An 18618-nucleotide genomic window follows, 5' to 3' on the forward strand; every position below is an offset into this window, starting at 1 on the left:
ACATTGGGTAATTGTTTCAGGAGTACATGAAAGGGAAATGAAAATGAAACAGAACAGAACCCCCTGCCTGCACAAACACAATTCACTGAACAAGGATTGGTAGGTGAGGACACTGTGACTGAGACTATTGCAAGTGCACAAACACCCCAACAGGAGCAGAAATGGGACCTGGGCATTAGGAGGGGACATTTATTCCAGGTTAGCCAAGAATCCTCAGTAACAGCAAAGCTGCTGCTGTAACCAGGAGCTGTCTGAAGATAACCAGCTAACCAGTAACACGTTACAAACACAGGGAGATTGGCACTTGATCTGTAGTCAGCCCCAGCCTCTCAGCAGTTTTCTCCCCACAGACTCACATACACAGAGCTTTAAGTTTCCATTTTATTACCGTAAAAAATAAAAGTCAATTCGTAGTTCCAGAGTAAACAAAGAAAGCTTAGTTTCAAACTGGTTAAAAACAAAGCTCCAAGTTCTGGTAAGTTACATGTCACAGGGTTCACATCAGCACCTCAGCCTAATGCAGTTTTTTGTGAACTAAGCGTATTTCACAGAGTTTGCACGTTAGTGACAAGGGGCTACATTCTCATCAGGATGCACATGGAACACGGCTCAAGGAGAACAACCTGGAAGGCCTGCAGGTCAGCTTCCAGAGTTCCCCACTGAGCTCTGCATGTTCAGAACCAACATTTAAGACCAAAGTTATTAAAGATTGACCTTTTTCATATTCCGAAATGGAAGGCAAATACAATCAACTAACATTTGGCTTTGAAACATTAAGATAACAATGCTGTATTTCAGCCACATATTTACAAAAATGTTTACAACAGAACTGTGTAGGGTTTCCTTTTTATTGTCATAATACACTTATAGATGAATAGTCATCTTAACCTTCATGCAAAGATGCATCTCTTGTTACACAAGAAGTTTCCTGTTTGATTTTTTTGCACTCTGAGGATAGCAAGCAGAGGGTTGGGTAAGTTTGGGTCACCCTTAAAAATGTAGGCCTGTTTGCTCTACTGCACCTTCAAAATAAGGAGGTAAAGAACAGGCACCGTTAATTCCACAAGGGTTCATTGCCTCTAGCATGTTTTCCAAAACCAACAAAAATAGTCTTGAACAGTTGTAACAGGGGTTATTCCATGACTTTCCCCTCTTCAGTTTACTTCTCGAACTCTGGAGTTACTTTTCTAGAAGCACACTTGCTGAGCTTCTTTTCTAATGTATACTGTTGACTATACATTTTAAATTAAACTGTTATGTAAAGAATGTAACAAGCTTTTTCCTTTGTACACAACTTAATCCTTGTGCTGAGTATTCTTCAAAGGGATTTTATAAATAATACAGTAAAAGTTTAGATCAGTCTTCCACCCTCTCGTCATTATACCATGTTGTTGCTTTCTCCAACTTTATCTACAAGCTGTGAAAAAGGAGACAAAAAGGTTTTAGGTTGATGACATTTATGTAGAGTGAAGCTGCTCTCAAATACTGCTTGCTACTTGCACAGTTAGTATGTGACTGGGAATGAGAGTCAAGTAGTACTCACCGAGCTCTCATGGTTTACGTTTGTGAAAACCAAAATTCTTACAATTGCAATTGTGTTTCTGCATAACATGTTTTTCTCATATAGAATAGACATTAACAGTGCAGCATGAAGATGCAACAGAATGAGAAAGGAAATAGAAGAATGCAGATAACACTGCCAGCTTAATGGTTAAAACAAAACAATACAGTCTCAGCCACACATGCATTAGTAGACCAAGGAAGATATTTCAACTGACCATTACTGTGGATTCTCTTCTGAGCCTACGTAGGCTTTGAATAAAACATTAACAATTATCTTTTAAAAACAAGATTTAACCCCGTTATGATCAAATTAAATATGATTAGGATCAATTGACAGATGAAACATTCAATTGATCATGAATTATGAGCCACAACTGGGCCTAACTGTGAGACTGGAACAGATGATCTGGAACCTCATTTTTAAAATACAGCCTGTATGCATCTAAGTTATTCCCACTATTAAGTTTCAGCACTAGCTATTAAAACTGTTGCTTTCAAAACTAGTATTACAAATGCTTGTGTTAAAATACATAAATAAATTAGCACAGTAAAAGCAGTTGACTGAAACACCCTAGTTTAGCATCTTTCTGTTGTTTTCAAATCCTCAGCCATTTGGTTTAAAAATGGAAAACTCAATTTGAAAAAAACACAAATCTATTGTAATAAACAGATGTGGCCTGGTGCAGTGGACCTCAATAAATATATCTGATGAATGACTTTGCAAGCTGAGAGTTTCTGGGTTCACCATACGAGCTGCACCATAACATTGAACTCCACTCTGTGCTTTTAGAGGCCACTTTTCCTAAGTTCCGCCAAATACTGCACCAAGTACGGTGCCCTCCTCACTGTACAACAGGAGAGGAGGAGGGTGCACCTGTGTGCTCAGCCAGGGCCAAGAAGGAAGCAGAACCCCAGCATTCCCTCACAACGCAGGACTCTTCCCTCTCCACTGCCCACGAGCAGGGGCAGCTCCTGCCAACGCCTCCTTTTGTCCTTTTAGCCCTAGGAGTGTCTCCCTGGGAATGAGTGGGATGTGCATGGTGCAGGAACAGTGCAGGAATGCATTTGAAGTCATTGCTCCAAAGTTCTATTGGCTTTATTTTTGATGCATTTCTACAGGTGCTACATCAGTGGAATGAAAACCAGAACATGCTGCAGTTGTTGCATGAAGTACCAAACTTACCGAGCTTATACCAGGTAAATTCAAGAGATACCCAAGAACTGGAACTCTTCTAATAAAGCCAACCACCACAGGAAAGAACCCCCTTTAGGTAAAACATCAGAAGATTGTATTAGTTTTGTAATTAAGCTTTCCTCATATTGCTGTAACATGAAAAAAAAATTAATTTTAAAAATTTTTAAACCAAGATTACATAAAACCTTGCAGCTTGTTAGCAGCACACTCATTTACCAAATATATCAGTACACATTCATCAGAGTAAAGAGAAAACCAGGAATGAAATGGTGTATTTTTAAATGGATTTAATTTTCTTCATAGCTGGAAACTCTCAGTCAACTCATCAAAAAATAACTCAAGTGAGAATACCTAATTTAGACAGCAAAAAGGATTTCTCAAAATTAGCATACATATTTTGAGATAATTCCTCTTTATGTTATAGAAAATACATTCAAGACCCACTGTAGAAACAAGTGAAGTTAGTTCTGAGTAATTAAAGCCATGGATGATACTCTTACATTAACTAAAGAAAATGAAGCATGACAGAGTTGTGCATTCATTTATTTCCCAAACTGAAGTCAGTGGTTTGAACGGTGGCCCTGGGGATCTTCCCTGGCAGATGCTCTGGTGCAGCCCCTGCACTCTCCACCTAACCTCTGCAGCAGAAAACCAAATTTTCTGTGGCAGCATCTCAGCTGTCTGCAGGCAGCTGCTGGCATTCCCAGCAATCCTGTGCTGATCATTCCCTGCATGGAATAAGGATTAATATGCAATGAGGCCTCAGCCACAGTGAAACTGGGAAATTTCACAAGTCATCATCCTCTTCACCACCCTGCTAAGAACTATTTGCTGGGTATATCCACACTAACAAGGGGGATTTTTTGTTTGTTTGTTTTGGTTTTTCGTGGGTTTTTTTTGGGGGTGGGGGGGTCGTTTGTTTTTTTTTAGACCAGATAATTTCATTTCAGCAGCCCAGTAAATTGCGAGGCAGGGCACACAAATCGCTTGTAACAGATTAAAACAACTGCTGTGTCCAAGAATAAGGAACAGTCAGTACAGCAGGGATAATATTGTCAGCCATAACTCTGCAGGGCTGTCATCTGAACTAGGCTCCAAAAGCACCTTAGATTACAACAGCTGTCCCATAATAGCAGGGCAGTTTTCTGCTATGCAACCAAGCAGCAGGACCCTGAGGAACGGCAGAAAACGGTGCTTGAGGAAAGACTCATTTGTAACTTCTTCAGAAGGGAGACAGTTGCTGACAAGAGGAGGATGGTTGAACCGAACAAGGCTGGGGCAAAACAAAAAGCTTTGCTTGAAGCAGTCACTAGTCAGCCTTGTAGCAAGGGATTTAGATTCTATCAGCTAATGAGTCCTGGAAAAGATGGTCACAGAATCATGGAATCAAGGTTGGAAAAGACATTTAAGATCATTCAGGCCAAACCAGTGCTTTAAATTAAAACAGATCAGCTAAACATTAATATCTGGAATTATCCATCCCTTGTTATTCCCTTCAGGCTAAGGGACAGCCCTGGGGATAATTATTGATCTTTTATAAACCTCTCAACAGTGTTTTACCTTGCAACACCACTAGGTAATCCATACCTGCCTAGACAGACTAACTTAAAATTCTTTTGAAATCTTTTAAAGGAGGGTGTTCTGTTGGAAACACCTTCTACTTGCTTTGTGCTAGCTGAATGAACCAAGCAGTACACGCAAGAAGTGACAGCGTATTCAGTGAAATACTGATATTATCACAGCACTTACAGTGACAGGATTCAGAGTAACACAGAGCAGAACAATAAGAAATACATTAACCCCAAAAAATTAATTTTCTGAAATTTCACTGTCTCCAGTAAGAGCCAAGTTCAGATTGACTTTTAAAATAAACATTTTATCTGAACTAAATATCAGATTAACATACAATTTTACTGGGTACAAAAAGAATTTCATGAGAACAATGGTTTCACTTTGATTAACAGGAACAGCGTTATTCACCCATTCACAGAACACTTCAGGGTCTGAAACTTGATCAGTAACCATTAGTGAAACAATCTGCATCTGGAGAGAGGTCCAAGAACAACCAGAAGCCTCCCTTTCTACTTTTTTGCTTTTTTTTTTGCTTTGTTCTGTAGGGAAGCATAGAACTTCAACCATGGAAATAAAGATAAAAATATAGATATCTATGCAGGTTGTAACAAGTCAAATTCTTTCACTATTACAGTTGCATTTATGAAGAACTTAAATGACACATTGTGAAAGTTATAACATGTTCCAAGATTGCTGTTAAAAAAAATAGAATTTCCATTTTTCTTTAACTCAGTTGAGATACTGCTAACCCAAACACGCAGTTCTGACTCCAAGGCACAATTGTAATGAAACATGACAGAAAACAGCTTTTCCCTGGGCTGCCAGAGTGATGAAATGGTAAGGTTACAAACCTAGGATGGTTGTATCTAAATATTTTGCCCCATTTTTTAAAGAACAAACTCCCTACTGAAAAAAGGACCAAGAATCCCTTTTCCATGAGGAGATATTGAAACTTCATACTGCTAACAATTTGGGCTCCCACACATTTTGAAGCTTTACAATTCTTTGGTTAGACATCAGCATTATGAAAGTCACTTTGGAAAATGCCTCACCAACATTAACAGCTTTGAGTCTTGGAAAAATACTTACCAACTTGTAAATAAACAATTTCATATAAAATCTGTCCAAAAGGAACATTTAAAGGATGCTGCTTTGTCAACTGTAATACAAACACTACACAATACATTTATTCCTAGATAAACTAACCCAAAGTTGTTTTCAAACAAGACTTACCTGAACAATAGGAAGAACCCATAAATTTCCAGTATCATTCCTACTAAAGGCCAGCCAATGAGAACTATGAGCACACCACCCAGGAAGAAGCCCGTTGCTTTCATTTTGTGTTTTTGAAAGAAGAATCTGAATGTTCTTTCTAAACCGATAACAAAAGACAAGCCAGCCACAAATAAAACCTAGAAAAGACAAAACCAAACCAAAGAAAGAAAACAACTAATTATGTTTCCAAATACAGGATGTAAACACACACTAAATATTTTATAAAATTACACTGCCTTTCTTGCACAACTTCTGATGATACCACGAGACAGTTGGTGAGAATGAATTTATTACTGATTTTCTTTTGTAAGGTCCATCTTAAAGCACTTGCAGCTCTCAGCTGCTTCAAAGTAAAGGGTCTGTCCTTTTAACATACCCAGACAGAGGATCTGCCCTGTCACAGCTTTACCCACAGGTGGTGCTGAAGCTCAGTCCGACTGACAGCAAAGGCTCCTAAAAACTGCCAGCACACACGGCAGCCCCTCTGCTCTGTGCCACTGACACCTTCAACTGCTTCTGCTGATCTCCTCACAGCGCCAAGCCAGAGAAGGAAAAAGCTGAACAGTTGTTTTTTACTGTGCAGAGTCTTTTTATTGTTTATTTATTTGTTCCACTATAGACTGAACACCATCACACCAGTCTCAAGTAGTTAGAACTACTTCTGGTGTCCTGAAGCAAAAGGGCTTGGAATTATTATAACAACATTTTTGCTCAGAAAGCAATAGTATCTCAGGTTTTACTCAAGATTGTTTTACTCAGGTTTAAGTTTTGGATGCCATTTAACAAATAAATTTCTTACAACTTCCTGCCCTTTCTGATATAACTTTTTTTTTTTTATTAAAACAATTCTCTGCAAGGACACAGTACCTTTTCTAGCATTATCTTTGGTTACCACATAGCCTGTCACTGTCTCTTCCTACCTACATTTTCATTTTCCCTAAGCAGGATCTCGTATTTCCACCTTACATTAGAAAAAACAAATAAGCATTATTTCATTTTTCACTCTCCCACTGCACACTTGATCTGATGGTTCATAACAATGCTTCAACAAATTCAGATACACAATTTTATATTTCCATGGGAAATCTCAGTGTTTGAGAAGGAAACTGATCTGTTTGGTTGCAGACTTTTAGGCATCAGCAAAAGAGGGGCTGAACCCCTCCCAGCCAGGCTGTGCTTTGGCTGGCACAGCTGAGACCAGCAGAGGCAGAGACTGGCACATGCAGGAAACACCCTGGCATTTGATATTTGGATTGGAAATTTCCTGTACCAGATCTAGGACTTATTTTCTGTGCTGCTTTGAGTGACAACTTTGATTTGGTAAAAGCTGCAGATACTGAATCTCTCTTTTATGAAGGAGGTCTGGCTCTTCTAATGCCAGAAGTGCCAGCAATTTATATTTCTTTCTTTCCTCCTACAGCACAGCAAAACTACATTTGCTAGCATGTACTTAAAGATTTTAATCCAGATAGATAGTAAAATTGACAGTGATCTCAGAGGACCACAAAAAATCACATTTGCAGCAGCATAACTGTGGAACAAGCTGCTTCTTGTCTACCAACATCCCACAGGCCTGACCCACGGTGATATTCACATCAGAGTGAGCTGTTCTAACCTCAGGCAGCAAAAATGATTCACTCCTATCACTGAGCACTCCTCTTTTATACCAGATCACCACAGTGATCTTTGTCATTCAGCTTCAAACTGATAACATGCTGTTCTATTTTGAGGTTATCTTTAATAGATCACATACTTGATTCTAAGCACTGCAGAAAAGTCACTTACATTTCCAATAGCCAAAAGAGCTTTGTCAAAGAAGAGTATCATTCCAAAGAAGAGGAAAAACACTCCAAAGCCTGTTAGTCCCATTCCAATCTCTGAAAAAGAAAGAAATTTAGGCATGTAACAAAACATGGTACCAAGACAAGGTCAGGGATAAAAGCTGGGGAAAAAATGAGAACATCCACTCTAAAGACATTTTAAATTTAGAAACTTCCTTGAGTGTACAAATATTATAAATCTTGTAAACCCCAGTTACTTCAACAGACAGATCTTTGGAAGCTGTTTATCAACAAAGGCCATGTCTGGAACTGGAATTGAATGCAACCATATACATACATACATATAGGAAAGACATATATCCCTTTTGATTAATTGCTATCTTGGAGAACAGGATTGTTTGTAAATTAAAGGATTGTTTGAGAATGAAACCTTGTTTTCCAGATTAGATCAGTTGGTCAGAACATGGTACAAATAACTCCAGGGTCGGGGTTTGATTCCCATATGGGTCATTCACTGAAGGGGTGGATCCTTGTGATTCTTCTCTTTTAATTCAGAATACTCTGGGATCTGCAGATCTTATCCCATTATCTTTCCCATAGTAATGTAAGTACCCTGGTGCTCTCCATGCTCCTGAAACCTCATGTTCCATCTCCCATGACTTGCACAATATTTTCTAGATGGAACAGAACTTGGATGAATCCTGCAGGATTTTTCCGAGTTGCACGTGTGCTGACAGCGATCAAACACCAGCCTGGGGCTCCAGACAATTGCCAGTTTTCACAAAACTGGCAGATACTAAATATTGAGGGATTAATGTTCAATTATAATTTTCATGCTTCATATTTAATTTTTAGTAATTAAATGGTAGATTTACATTACACATAGGTACAATATCTCTAGACTGCTAGTGCTGTATAGCAGTTTCATTTTATGAAATTTTTCATTTCATTATCTTAACTTGCAGATTTTTCTAAAAATACCTTTTGTACTTATTTTTTTTTGCTTAAATTATGGACTGGCCAGTGCTGAGTTAACAGCTGGACTCAATGCTCTTAAAGGTTTTTTCCAGTCTAAACAGTTCTATAAACTTTGAGTTCTGCAAAGGATGCTCAAGGAAAACTGGGAAGCCAAGAGTAGGATGGAAGGTTTGTAGGAGAAACAAATGTCAAGCCAGGATTAAAACTACCATTTCACAATAGTATCTTGAAGACTGCTATTAGAAATACATCGTGCTTTTAATGTTAAATCTCTAAAGCCTTCCCTTGACTCTTGCACAGATGAATGGGAGAGAAAAACCAGGAGCAGCAGCAACAGGGCTGCAAACACATGCATTTATTATTGTTTTCACTGTGACCAGACACAGTAACTGACAGGTTTGTAAATTGCAAAACAAAAACAGCTCAGCAAAAGCCACCCTAATACTATGCCTGTGTATATGCCCGTGTATTCTGAAGTTCCAAGTAGCTTTGCATAGCCTGTCCTGAAACAAACAAAAACCACAAAATCAACAATCACATCCCTCACCGCTGCTGTGGGCCAGATCTGCCTCCATGGATTTTAACTGCACTCTGTTGATGCAGTTGGTCATTTGCTGTTGCTTGATGAGCTTGGGAGTAAAGGAGGATAATTATGCCTGTTTTAGGACTTGTAAGTAGTTATTGGAAACAAATTTCAACACAGCTCAGATTGGTTACAGCAACATTCCACTCCCCAGACTTCTCTGAGGACTTGGCTTTCAGCAAGGCTGTTAGAGCTGTAGTTGTGTGGCATAGCCTGCCACTTTAAACTTTCACTGTGAGCATTTTAACACCCCACAATTAAAAGCACTAAGGAACTCGATCCACTCAACTTATTACAGGCACTCTCCGTACTGGTTTACAATGAAAAACAGAATTGCAAATTGTATTTTCAATGGATCTGCTGACTGAAGGCAGTGTAACAATTGCAAGTGCCCTTTTCTCCAGTACTCTTTAGTTCAGAAGAGCAGAAAGAATCTGCACTCTGGAAGGCAAACACTTGGAGGCAGGACTCCAGAGGAACTACCAGCTGCCAGCAAGATAAATAAGCAGTCCTGGAAGTGAGGATTTGCTCCTCCCCAGGCGCAGCTCAAGGTGTGGATGTGGGCAGGAGGCAGAGCCACCTCCCAGCAGCTGCAGCAATTCCCTCTCTGACACCTCTGCAGCCACCCCAAACCGGTTTGGAAGCACTCCTGCCACCACGGGCTCTGATTCACTGCACAAGTCACCCGTGTGCTCTGGTTAGTGGAGGAAAAGGGAAAAAGAGAAAGGAACATTATTCTCATTATCCCAAAATAACTGCTGGAAGAAGATGAATGGTCCAGGACTATTATCCTCCAGTGCTGACATCTCAGTTACTGCCTTGGTTTGGATCAGAATTTGTAAATATATTTAATTACACTTCTCAGAGGAAGGAAAAGAAAAAGTGCTGGCATTTTGTAGAAAATCCTTTCAACAACTAACGATGAATATTTATAGAGGGAGCAAACTATTTTAAAATGGTTTCTCCTGTGCCAGAAGAGCTTTCCCACGTTAGTCAAATACAACATATCAATGCCTAGAAATGCAGCAACACACGCTGGTCAGGTTGTATTTATCCTGGATAATTATGATTTCCTGAGACAAGGGAGCAAATCATCATCAGTTTCTCCAGAAATTCCATAAGCTGTGCAAGACTACTGCAGCACGGCGTAAAAACAGCTCAGCAGATTTTAAGAGTCAAACTTAAGATACATTGCTTGTGAAAGATTAGAGCAGACAATACACATCTCAAGTCTTTTATAGAGCATAATATAGTGCAAAATAAAATGTAATTGTGTGCTATAGGCTTTTAGAAGACAAAACCTAATACAGCTTATATTCAATGCATAACTATTATTTTGCTAGCAGTATTTTTTAGTATTGAAAAATAAATTTGGGAAAACCTAAGTGAATTCTCTTGCAATTACTGGTGGTTTATAACACCATTCAATGCACCACTTAAAATTACCTTCTAGACTGCAGATGCAGAATTAACTTTCCAAACATCAGCAGTGGTTCTCTCCAGGTATTTTTCACACTATTCCACCAGTGACTCTATGGCTAACTCTATATTTTTCCAGATAGCAGTGAATTTTAAAATATCCAATGAACTATCTTCAGAATTTCAGAAAAACTGAAAAAAACCCACCCTGAAAACCACTAAATGTCAGAGTGTTTTATTTAGTCCTCCTGTCTCTGACAGTTACAACCAACAGTCTTAGCACTGGAAATAGCTGAAGGTCCCACATGAGGAACCAAGCAAAATAAAAACAGTGAGTCTCCTTCTGAAGAGATTTTTATCTTTTTGCCCAATGAATACTCCAGACTGGAAGTTAAGAGCAAAAGCAAAGCCACAAGGGTTTAATCAATCAGAAAGCTAAAAATTAACCCCAAGGCTTGGTACTCATCCCAGTAACAGCACAGTATCTGAGCATCTCAGATATTGAGATACTTAGCACCTGAATGCTGCTAAACTCTGCTCCCTGTCTTCATCCTTGGCCTTAACTGGCTCTCCAGTACCTCCATTTCCCATATCCTGCTATAAAGTTATTTTAACTTCTTTTTTCTAGATTTTTCACACCCTCTTTCATAGCTGATGCTGTGATGCTTATCAGGCAGACTCATTTCCTTCCAGAAATGCACCATACATGAGATGGTCATTGAAATCACAGGCCTGTCATTGTCCTTTACCCTGCAGCTTAAGCTGTTATCAGGGAATCACAATGGTTAGGGTGGAAGGATCCTCTGGAGATCGCCCAGCCCAACCCCTCTGCCAAGGCAGGGCCACCTGCAACAGGTGACAAAGGAATGTGTCCAAGTGGCTGCAGAGAGGGAGATCCAGCCCCTCCCTGGGCAGCTGTCCCAGGGCTCTGCCACCTTCAGTGCAAAGAAGCGATGGCTCACATAGAGATTAAACTCCTTGTGCTTCACTTCATGGCCTCTGCTAAACTCCTTGTGCTTCACTCACTTCATGGCCATTACTCCTTGTTCTGCCACTGGCACCACTGAAAAGCCTGGCCCCGCTCTCTTGTCACCCATCTGGGATATGTACATGCATTGATGGGATCCCCTCTCAGCCTTTTCCAAAATAAACAGGCCCAGCCCCCAGTCCTTTCTCTTTAGGGATGCTCCAGAGCCCTCATCATTCCCGTGACCCCTTCCAGCAGCTCCCTATCCCTGCTGTACCGGGAGCCCAGCAGTGCACCCAGCCCTGGGTGTGCCCTGGGGCAGAGCAGGGGGCAGGATGGCCCCTGAGCTGCCAGCCCTGCAGTGTGCCCTGGCTGGGGTAGTTCAGAGGGGCAGGATGGCCCCTGAGCTGCCAGCCCTGCAGTGTGCCCTGGCTGGGGTAGTTCAGAGGAGCAGGATGCCTTGAGCTCACTTGGCTCTATTTCAGAGCAACTCCTGGAAACAACCAACATGTGCTCCTGATACGGAACACACTTAGGAACTGCTTTACTTTCATTTCTTTGGTCTCTATTTCCAAGCACTTTGGTAGAAACAAAACTATGGCACATACAAATATTTTTGCTTTTTTCCACTTCAATGTCTCGGCCTCACTTTGAAGCCCTCTCAGCATCACCTGCAGACGTTTGAGTGGTACCAGCAAGAGCAGCACAGCAAAGCTCTTTACTCTTTAGGTAATTAAGTGGTTCCAGACCACTGACGTGCAGAGGGAGGCACACGAGAAGAGCGTAGCTGAGTGTTACTTTGTTTATCGTTCAGCTTTCATTCATTCTCTCACAGTGCTCAGCCGAAGTGCCACGGGTACAAACCCACAAACCCAAACAAACCCAGGCTAGGTAACAGGAAGAAATGTTCTCCTGTAACGCTCGCCCGGCACTGGCACAGGGTGCCCAGAGCAGCTGTGGCTGCCCCTGGATCCTTGGGAGCGCTCCCGGCCAGGCTGGACGGGCCCTGAGTAGTGCAAGGTGTCCCTGCCATGGCTGAGATGATCTTTAGGGTCCCTTCCAGCCCCTCCGTACGGCAGCACGGCACACCGAGCACTCGCAGCCCCGGACACGTCCGGCCGTGCTGGCAGAGCTCTCCCAAGGCCGGGGTCCCGCCGAGCGCTGCCCCGCCGCTCTCCACCCCCTTCCCACCCGTGCTCCCCGCCAGCCGCCGCTCCCGCCGCACCGGGGCCGCCGCCGCGCCTCCCACTGCGGGGATGCGGCTGTGAGAGCTCCCCGGCCGGTGTCCAGCAGTCCGGCCGCTCCCGGGAGGCCCCGCCGCGGACAATGGCTGCGGGCCCGGCCGCCCTGGGAACCCCCGGCGCCCCTAGCCCCGCAGCGGGCGGCCCCTCCGCGCTCCCCCAGCGGGAGCGGCGGCAGCGCTTACTCTGCGTGTCGGACAGGGAGATCATGGTGACGGCGGCACCGGGAGCGGCTCCGGGAGCGGCACGGGCGGGAGCGGCACCGGCGGCGGCGGCCACGTCTTCCGGAAACACGCACCCCGCCGCATGAGAGCCACCCGCCCATTGGTCGCACCGGCCGCCAATCAGTAGCCGCCTTGTACGGCCGCGCGGGGGTTCCGCCCCGCCCACAGCCCGCGATCGGCGCTGATTGGCGGAGAGGCGGAGCTCGCGCTGGGCACCGTGCGCCAGTGGCTGAGGGCGCGCGGCGGAAGGGGCGGGGCCGGCGCGCGGCGCAGGTGGGAGCGGGGCCGCGGGGCGCGAGCCGCGAGGGATCAGGGCTGAGGGATAACAGATAAGGGAAAAGGGATAAAGGATAAGGGACGAAAGCTAAAGGATGCGGCACCAGCCCGCGGGGCAGCTGTGCGAGCTGTCGGCCCGAGCCACGGCTGAGCCCAACGCACGGGAGGACACGGCTGCGAGGCGCTGCTCCTGCTCGCCCTGGCGGCCTCGGTCCCTTCCTCCGTCCGTCCGTCCATCCATCCATGGATCCATCCAGCCCCATGCGCAGCCCCACCGAGCAGGGGCTTCCAGCCCGGCAAGCGCCGTGCCTGCGGCTGGCGTGAGGGTGCGGGATGCAGGGAATGCCGCACTGTGCACGCTCACTGTGGATATTTGGATGCCATTCACGCTGTCATAGCCCCACGCTGGAGCAGCGTGCCCAGGAGGTGGGGGAGTCGCCGCCCCTGGAGGTGGTTAAGAGGCGTCTGGATCTGGCCCCGGGTGATGCGGAAGTGTTTTATTCACACATCATTTTTATTATGTATTTCCTTCTCTATTTATAGGAGCGGGGAAGATGCTTGTTATGGTGGAATCAGCTGGTAGTGAGGAATTTTTCCCCCAGTATTTATTGTAATGCTGAATTTAATCCCTTTCACCTTCCATTAGACTTTGTTTCCATCTATGTAATAAATAGTTCATGATGCAGTAACAGAAAATATCAATCTCTTTATTTGGTGTTACTAAGGTACAATGTGACAAAAACTGTTGTTCAAATAATGACCCAATGAATTCAATTCCACGTTAATTTCACTGATGATTATTCAAAGTTGAACCCCTCCTCTAAACCAAACAGCATTTTCACTACCTCCTAACAGATCCTCTGGGTGTTATGGTGGCTGCCTTTCTAAGGGGCACAAAATACTGTGTCCAGGCTTTTCTGTAAAATAAGCTTTGAAGAAATCAAAATTGGCAATGGGCACCTGGTGAGTGACTGGTCTACCTTAGAGCATTCCTCTTGCAGGAAATGTATGACTTGGTTACACTTCACTTGGGTTCATTTAGAGGCCTGGTGAGCTGTGGCCGTGGGAATTGGTTGGGAGTTTGTGTTTATCCATTTTGCAGTAGGGAAAAAGCAGTTGTCACCTAGTGGAGCTTCTTTATGTGAGCAAATTAACCAGTGCTTAAACTGTTACACCCGCAGCTCTGGTAATGAAGAATCTCCTGCAGTAAATTTGTTCTAAAGTTGAGAAGGTTTACTTATAAAATAAATACATGTTAAAATATATTTCATTTTCTTTTTAGCGACAGCTGTTTGGCTAAATAAGATCTCCTAAAGATAACATTCTTCAATCTCTAAAGATGAGAGCTGTTGTAGGTGATCCATAATTTATATTCCATATGTTCATTTAGCTAACATGACACAAACACATCATGTTACTGATTGTTATTTACAATAATTTAATGTATACATAAAAGATTTTGTGGGATCTCTGCTATTATACTTAAGATTTGAAGAAAAAAATTCTTTTACTGGATAGCTTTTTATTTCTTAGGTGAAACTAAACCAAACTGCCCAGTCCCTGGAAGTGTTAAAGGCATGGTTGGATGGGGCTCTGAGCAACCTGCTCCAGTGGCAGGGGAGTTGGAATGAGATGAGCTTTAAGGTCCCTTCCAACCCAAGCTATTGTAGGATGAAAATCAACATTGTCAAGGAAATTACTTGGTTTTCAATATTTTTAAAATGTGCTTCAAATTTTAAGATACTCTTTACTGTTTTCTGCTGAGTAGCAGTGGGCCTTTAGGAAGACACTTATCACCATTTTGTGCTATTTGAAATGAAGATATTTTTCCCTGTCACACATTTTCATTTCCATAACCATATTACCATATCTGCTCTGGATGGGCCAAAATCTCTTGGGTTTTGTGGGTGTGGGGGAGGAAGTAATTGCTTCTGATGCTTTTCTGACCTGGCTCTGGAGTACATGCTTGGCATGCAGGTGTATGTGTTAATTATTGTTTTAGACTCCAGGGACTGGATTCTAGAACACAATCTGCAATTCCCACACATCATATTGGGATGGAAAGAGGCAATTCCTGCCAAAGAGTCACTTGTGTGACCCAATCTTTTGGGGAGCATTTGCTTCACTTCTTTCACATGTGAAGGACAGATAAAGCATTTTCCCTCTACATCCAAACCCTGTTGCTCAGCACATCCTTTTCTTCTGTGGAGGAGGGAGATCTTGGTACATCAACACAGCTTGTTGCTAATGGCCCTGTTTACAACTCCAAAGGAGTTAAACTTACTGGGGTTAATGTTGCTTCTCACATGTAAATAAAGGCTTTCTGTTAACAGCTTGATCCTTGGCTTGAGTACAATTACCACAATTAGAAGTGGCATCAGCTCATGGCTGTGGTCTCTACTGTGCCTGCTCCTTGCCTCTCGCTGCAGTGCTGGAGGAGGTGTGGTGTCCATTGAGAATGAGCTGCAAGCAGTGCAGATGCAGATCCAGGAGCTTGTGGATAAGCAGCAGGGGCTCCTTTGAAAGAAGATGGGAGTAAAGAATCTGATAAAACATTCCTCAGGAAGTAAAGACACTGACACCTCAGCTGAGGAATGAAACAAAAAGGGTTTGCAGAATCAAAGTCTAACCTTTTAACAGAAAGGTGAACTAATCCAGTAGGGGAAAATGCACTTATACAGAGTTTTGTTTGGATAATGATATTGTCCCATTTAATTTTAATCAGCTGACTGACATGCCAGAGTAATGGGGTAATGTTTGTACTTGTCTCACTGGACATTCCTAAACATTAATCTTGAGTTGTTCTGGGCAGAATTATCTGTTCTGTCACAATATCCTATTATAAATGCTTAAATCCTTTGCTTTCTGCAAAGTCACAATTTGATCTGTTTTGCTCATAGAACCCCAGAATAAATTTTTATTGCATTATACACAAATTTTTATAGTATACTAAATGCTTACATAGCAATACTAATCCTTGTTTGTGTTATAAAACAAATTACTTTGGAATTTCTCAGCATTTGATAATGACAATTTTGGACTTAGGGTTGGTTGTTGCTGGCTTGGTGTTTCCTCTTGCTTGAGTGGATTGGACATTGGTAGTGTTTGTGATGAGTTATGCAGACTCAGTTTTACCAAATTAATGCAGATTAGATAGGTGCGAACTGCCAAAAATAACCTAGAGAGCATTTTTATTTTAGAATTAGTGCAAGTGGCAAATGCCTCATGTGGTGGGAGGGCTGCTGTGTTTCACATTAGATATTACCTGAAGTCCTGAATGGCTATTGCTTCTTGGCCATGTTATACCTTCCCACATTTGATTCAGATTTTTTTTTCTCCTTTTTAATTTATTTTCAATTTGTAAATGCCTATACCTATCATTATATATAAAGTTTCTTGTGGTTTTTTTTCAAATGAAATTAATGTTGCAGTTGAATCCATATTTATCTGTATTTGAGGAGGATTACGCATATGTAAGAATGCTGTTACTTTATCATTGCAAATAATGCTATTGAACAAATAATTTGCTTTGTGTAGTTCCATGCCTGATTCCAACCTCCTGTGCTTTGAAAGTGAATGTCTTTGCAAGCAGATGCTGTGCATGTATTAAACAAGAGCACCAGCTAAATTTCTTCCCAGTTTAAAGCTCATGGAGGCCAGTGAGAGACTTCTCTTGGCTTCACAGAGCCTTGGATTTTAACTGTGCTCTTTCTACATTTCTCAGCAATTACACCTCAAGTCCCAGAATTAATTCTTGCCTTGCACATGGTGTAACCTGGACCTCCCAGAGTTTCCCTGCATTTTAATTTTTATGGTACCAAACCAGATGCATCAGGAAGCATAATTTAAGTTTTTACAGAGTTAGATCTTTTGAAAATGCAGTATTTAGGTCCTTCTTGAAGAAAAGAAAAACCTATTATAAGCATGTTGGGGTGGTGACTTTCAGGAAGATAAAACAATTTTCCCTAACTTTAATTATTTAATACATTTAATTGTTGATGGAATACATGAAAACCCTGTATCCCACCTTTATACAATTTGTAATCGCTGCATTTCTATGAATAAAGCATTTGAGTAACTACTGTAGGGCTCAGTGTCTGGTTTTATTTCTTTTCATTATGGGATTCTCATTCCAACTCATTTTAGACTAATGAGTTAACACGCTCATTAGCAATCTCAAATTCACCTGTTTTATATTTTTCAAATGCCTTCACATCCATTTGCAATGAGAGGTTTGGCCTGGAGGTGAATTATGTGTATAATTTGAGTTTTCAAACGTCCACACCAGAATATGGAATATCTGGACTCAGCTTGACAGGAGCTTTTTCTGTGCCGTTATGAATACTTGACTTTTACAAGATCTAAAATCATATGTCACTACGAGACTCAGTTATTCAATATGTAAATTAATCCTTCTTCTTGTATTCTAAATTGCTTATGAAATGTGTTAAATTGTTTTTTTTTCGATTAAGAACCAATGCCGAAGGCTGGCTCTTGCCTCGCCGATCCACTCTTGAGCTCGAAGAGGCCGCTCCTGCGGCTCGCTCTTTCCTCGCTGTCCCGCGGCTTCTGCTGCAAACGTCGACGAGGACACGGTCAGGCCCGAGGAGCTCCAGCTGCCATGGGGAAGCGCCACCCAACAGCCCCACTGCCGGATCCTCGTGCCCGCGGCCCCCCAGCTGCCCAAAAGCCTCACGCTTCAGCTTGACTCACCGTCGCGACGTCCGGCGCAGTCCCACGCCGTGCTGGGAGCCGGGCCCTCTGGGCAAAGGAAGCTGGGCACGCAAGGCAGCGGCCAAGAGGCTGCACCCCCGCTTACAGGGGGCTCAGGCCGCTGCCTGGACTAAAAAGTGCCCGGGACCCCAGAGCACTTACAGGCCCCCACTTACAGGGCGGCTCTGGTCCCCAAGGCCTACGGAGGCTCCTTCTCTCCACCAGTTGCGGGGCGCTCCCCACAGGCTGCCAGCTGAAGGGAGCACACAGGCTCCCAGACCCGCAGCCCGCTTACAGGCCGGTCCACACCCGGGGAGCCACAGAGCTCGGCCTTCCCCCAAGGCAACAGGAACCTGACTCTACCGTCAGGCAGTCCAGCTCACGGCCTAAAGCCGAGGGGCCGCCAGCCCAGCCCCGAGGACAGGGAGGGCACACGCCCGGCCCCATGACTCCTGGCCCCACGCCTCTGAAAGACCGGGGCCAGGGACACCCGCCTGATTACAGGGGGTCCCTCCAACCGCCCGCCGAGGCCAGGGGACGCACAGAACCCCACTTACGGGGCCGCCCCCTGCTGCCCGGCACTGCCCAACAAGCACTGCGGAGCACACAGGCTCCAGTCCCACTTAGGGACAGGCCGGAGCCCGGCCGCAGCGCAGCGCAGCGCGGCAACACGGCCGGCTGCAGAGCCCCGGGAGCCTCCTGTACGAGGCCGCCAGCCACGTGGCGCCAGCCCGAAGCACTGCCAAAGGCAGGAGCGTGCCCTGCGGCACAGCACTTCTGCAAGCCGCCCCCTGGCAAGGGCCCGGGAGCGCTCGTTCCTGTCGCCTGGCT

At 43.7% G+C, this 18618-nt stretch overlaps 1 protein-coding gene across 2 annotated transcripts; it reads right to left on the reverse strand.

The window, feature by feature from the left end:
• Nucleotides 1-367: 367 nt before the first annotated feature.
• On the reverse strand, nt 368-12887 carry GOLT1B (golgi transport 1B). Of its 2 annotated transcripts, XM_064734568.1 has the most exons (6): nt 12760-12879; nt 7391-7482; nt 5564-5742; nt 2747-2828; nt 1779-1812; nt 368-1417 (listed from the first exon to the last, which is right to left on the reverse strand). In XM_064734568.1, the coding sequence occupies exons 1-5, from the start codon at nt 12782-12784 to the stop codon at nt 1804-1806; spliced, it is 387 nt and encodes a 128-aa protein (XP_064590638.1). In that variant the 5' UTR covers nt 12785-12879; the 3' UTR covers nt 368-1417; nt 1779-1803. The 2 variants fall into 2 exon arrangements, with proteins under 2 accessions (XP_064590638.1, XP_064590629.1); XM_064734559.1 differs by lacking the exon at nt 1779-1812 and having other exon boundaries at nt 12760-12887.
• Between the last annotated feature and the right edge of the window lie 5731 nt (nt 12888-18618).

The sequence above is a fragment of the Zonotrichia leucophrys genome, chromosome 1A (genome assembly GCF_028769735.1).
Source record: "Zonotrichia leucophrys gambelii isolate GWCS_2022_RI chromosome 1A, RI_Zleu_2.0, whole genome shotgun sequence".
Lineage (NCBI taxonomy): Eukaryota > Metazoa > Chordata > Aves > Passeriformes > Passerellidae > Zonotrichia > Zonotrichia leucophrys.

What these genes read in the sequence shown, in the direction of transcription:
- GOLT1B (XM_064734559.1), bottom strand. Translation starts at nt 12,784, where the DNA reads ATGATCTCCCTGTCCGACACGCAGA. An exon ending in GGGTTCTTCCTATTGTTCAG is followed by an intron (nt 2,829 to 5,563) that starts GTAAGTCTTGTT and finishes TTTTACCTAAAG; the next exon opens with GGGGTTCTTTCCTGTGGTGG. An exon ending in ATTTACCTGGTATAAGCTCG is followed by an intron (nt 1,418 to 2,746) that starts GTAAGTTTGGTA and finishes CCTTTTTCACAG; the next exon opens with CTTGTAGATAAAGTTGGAGA.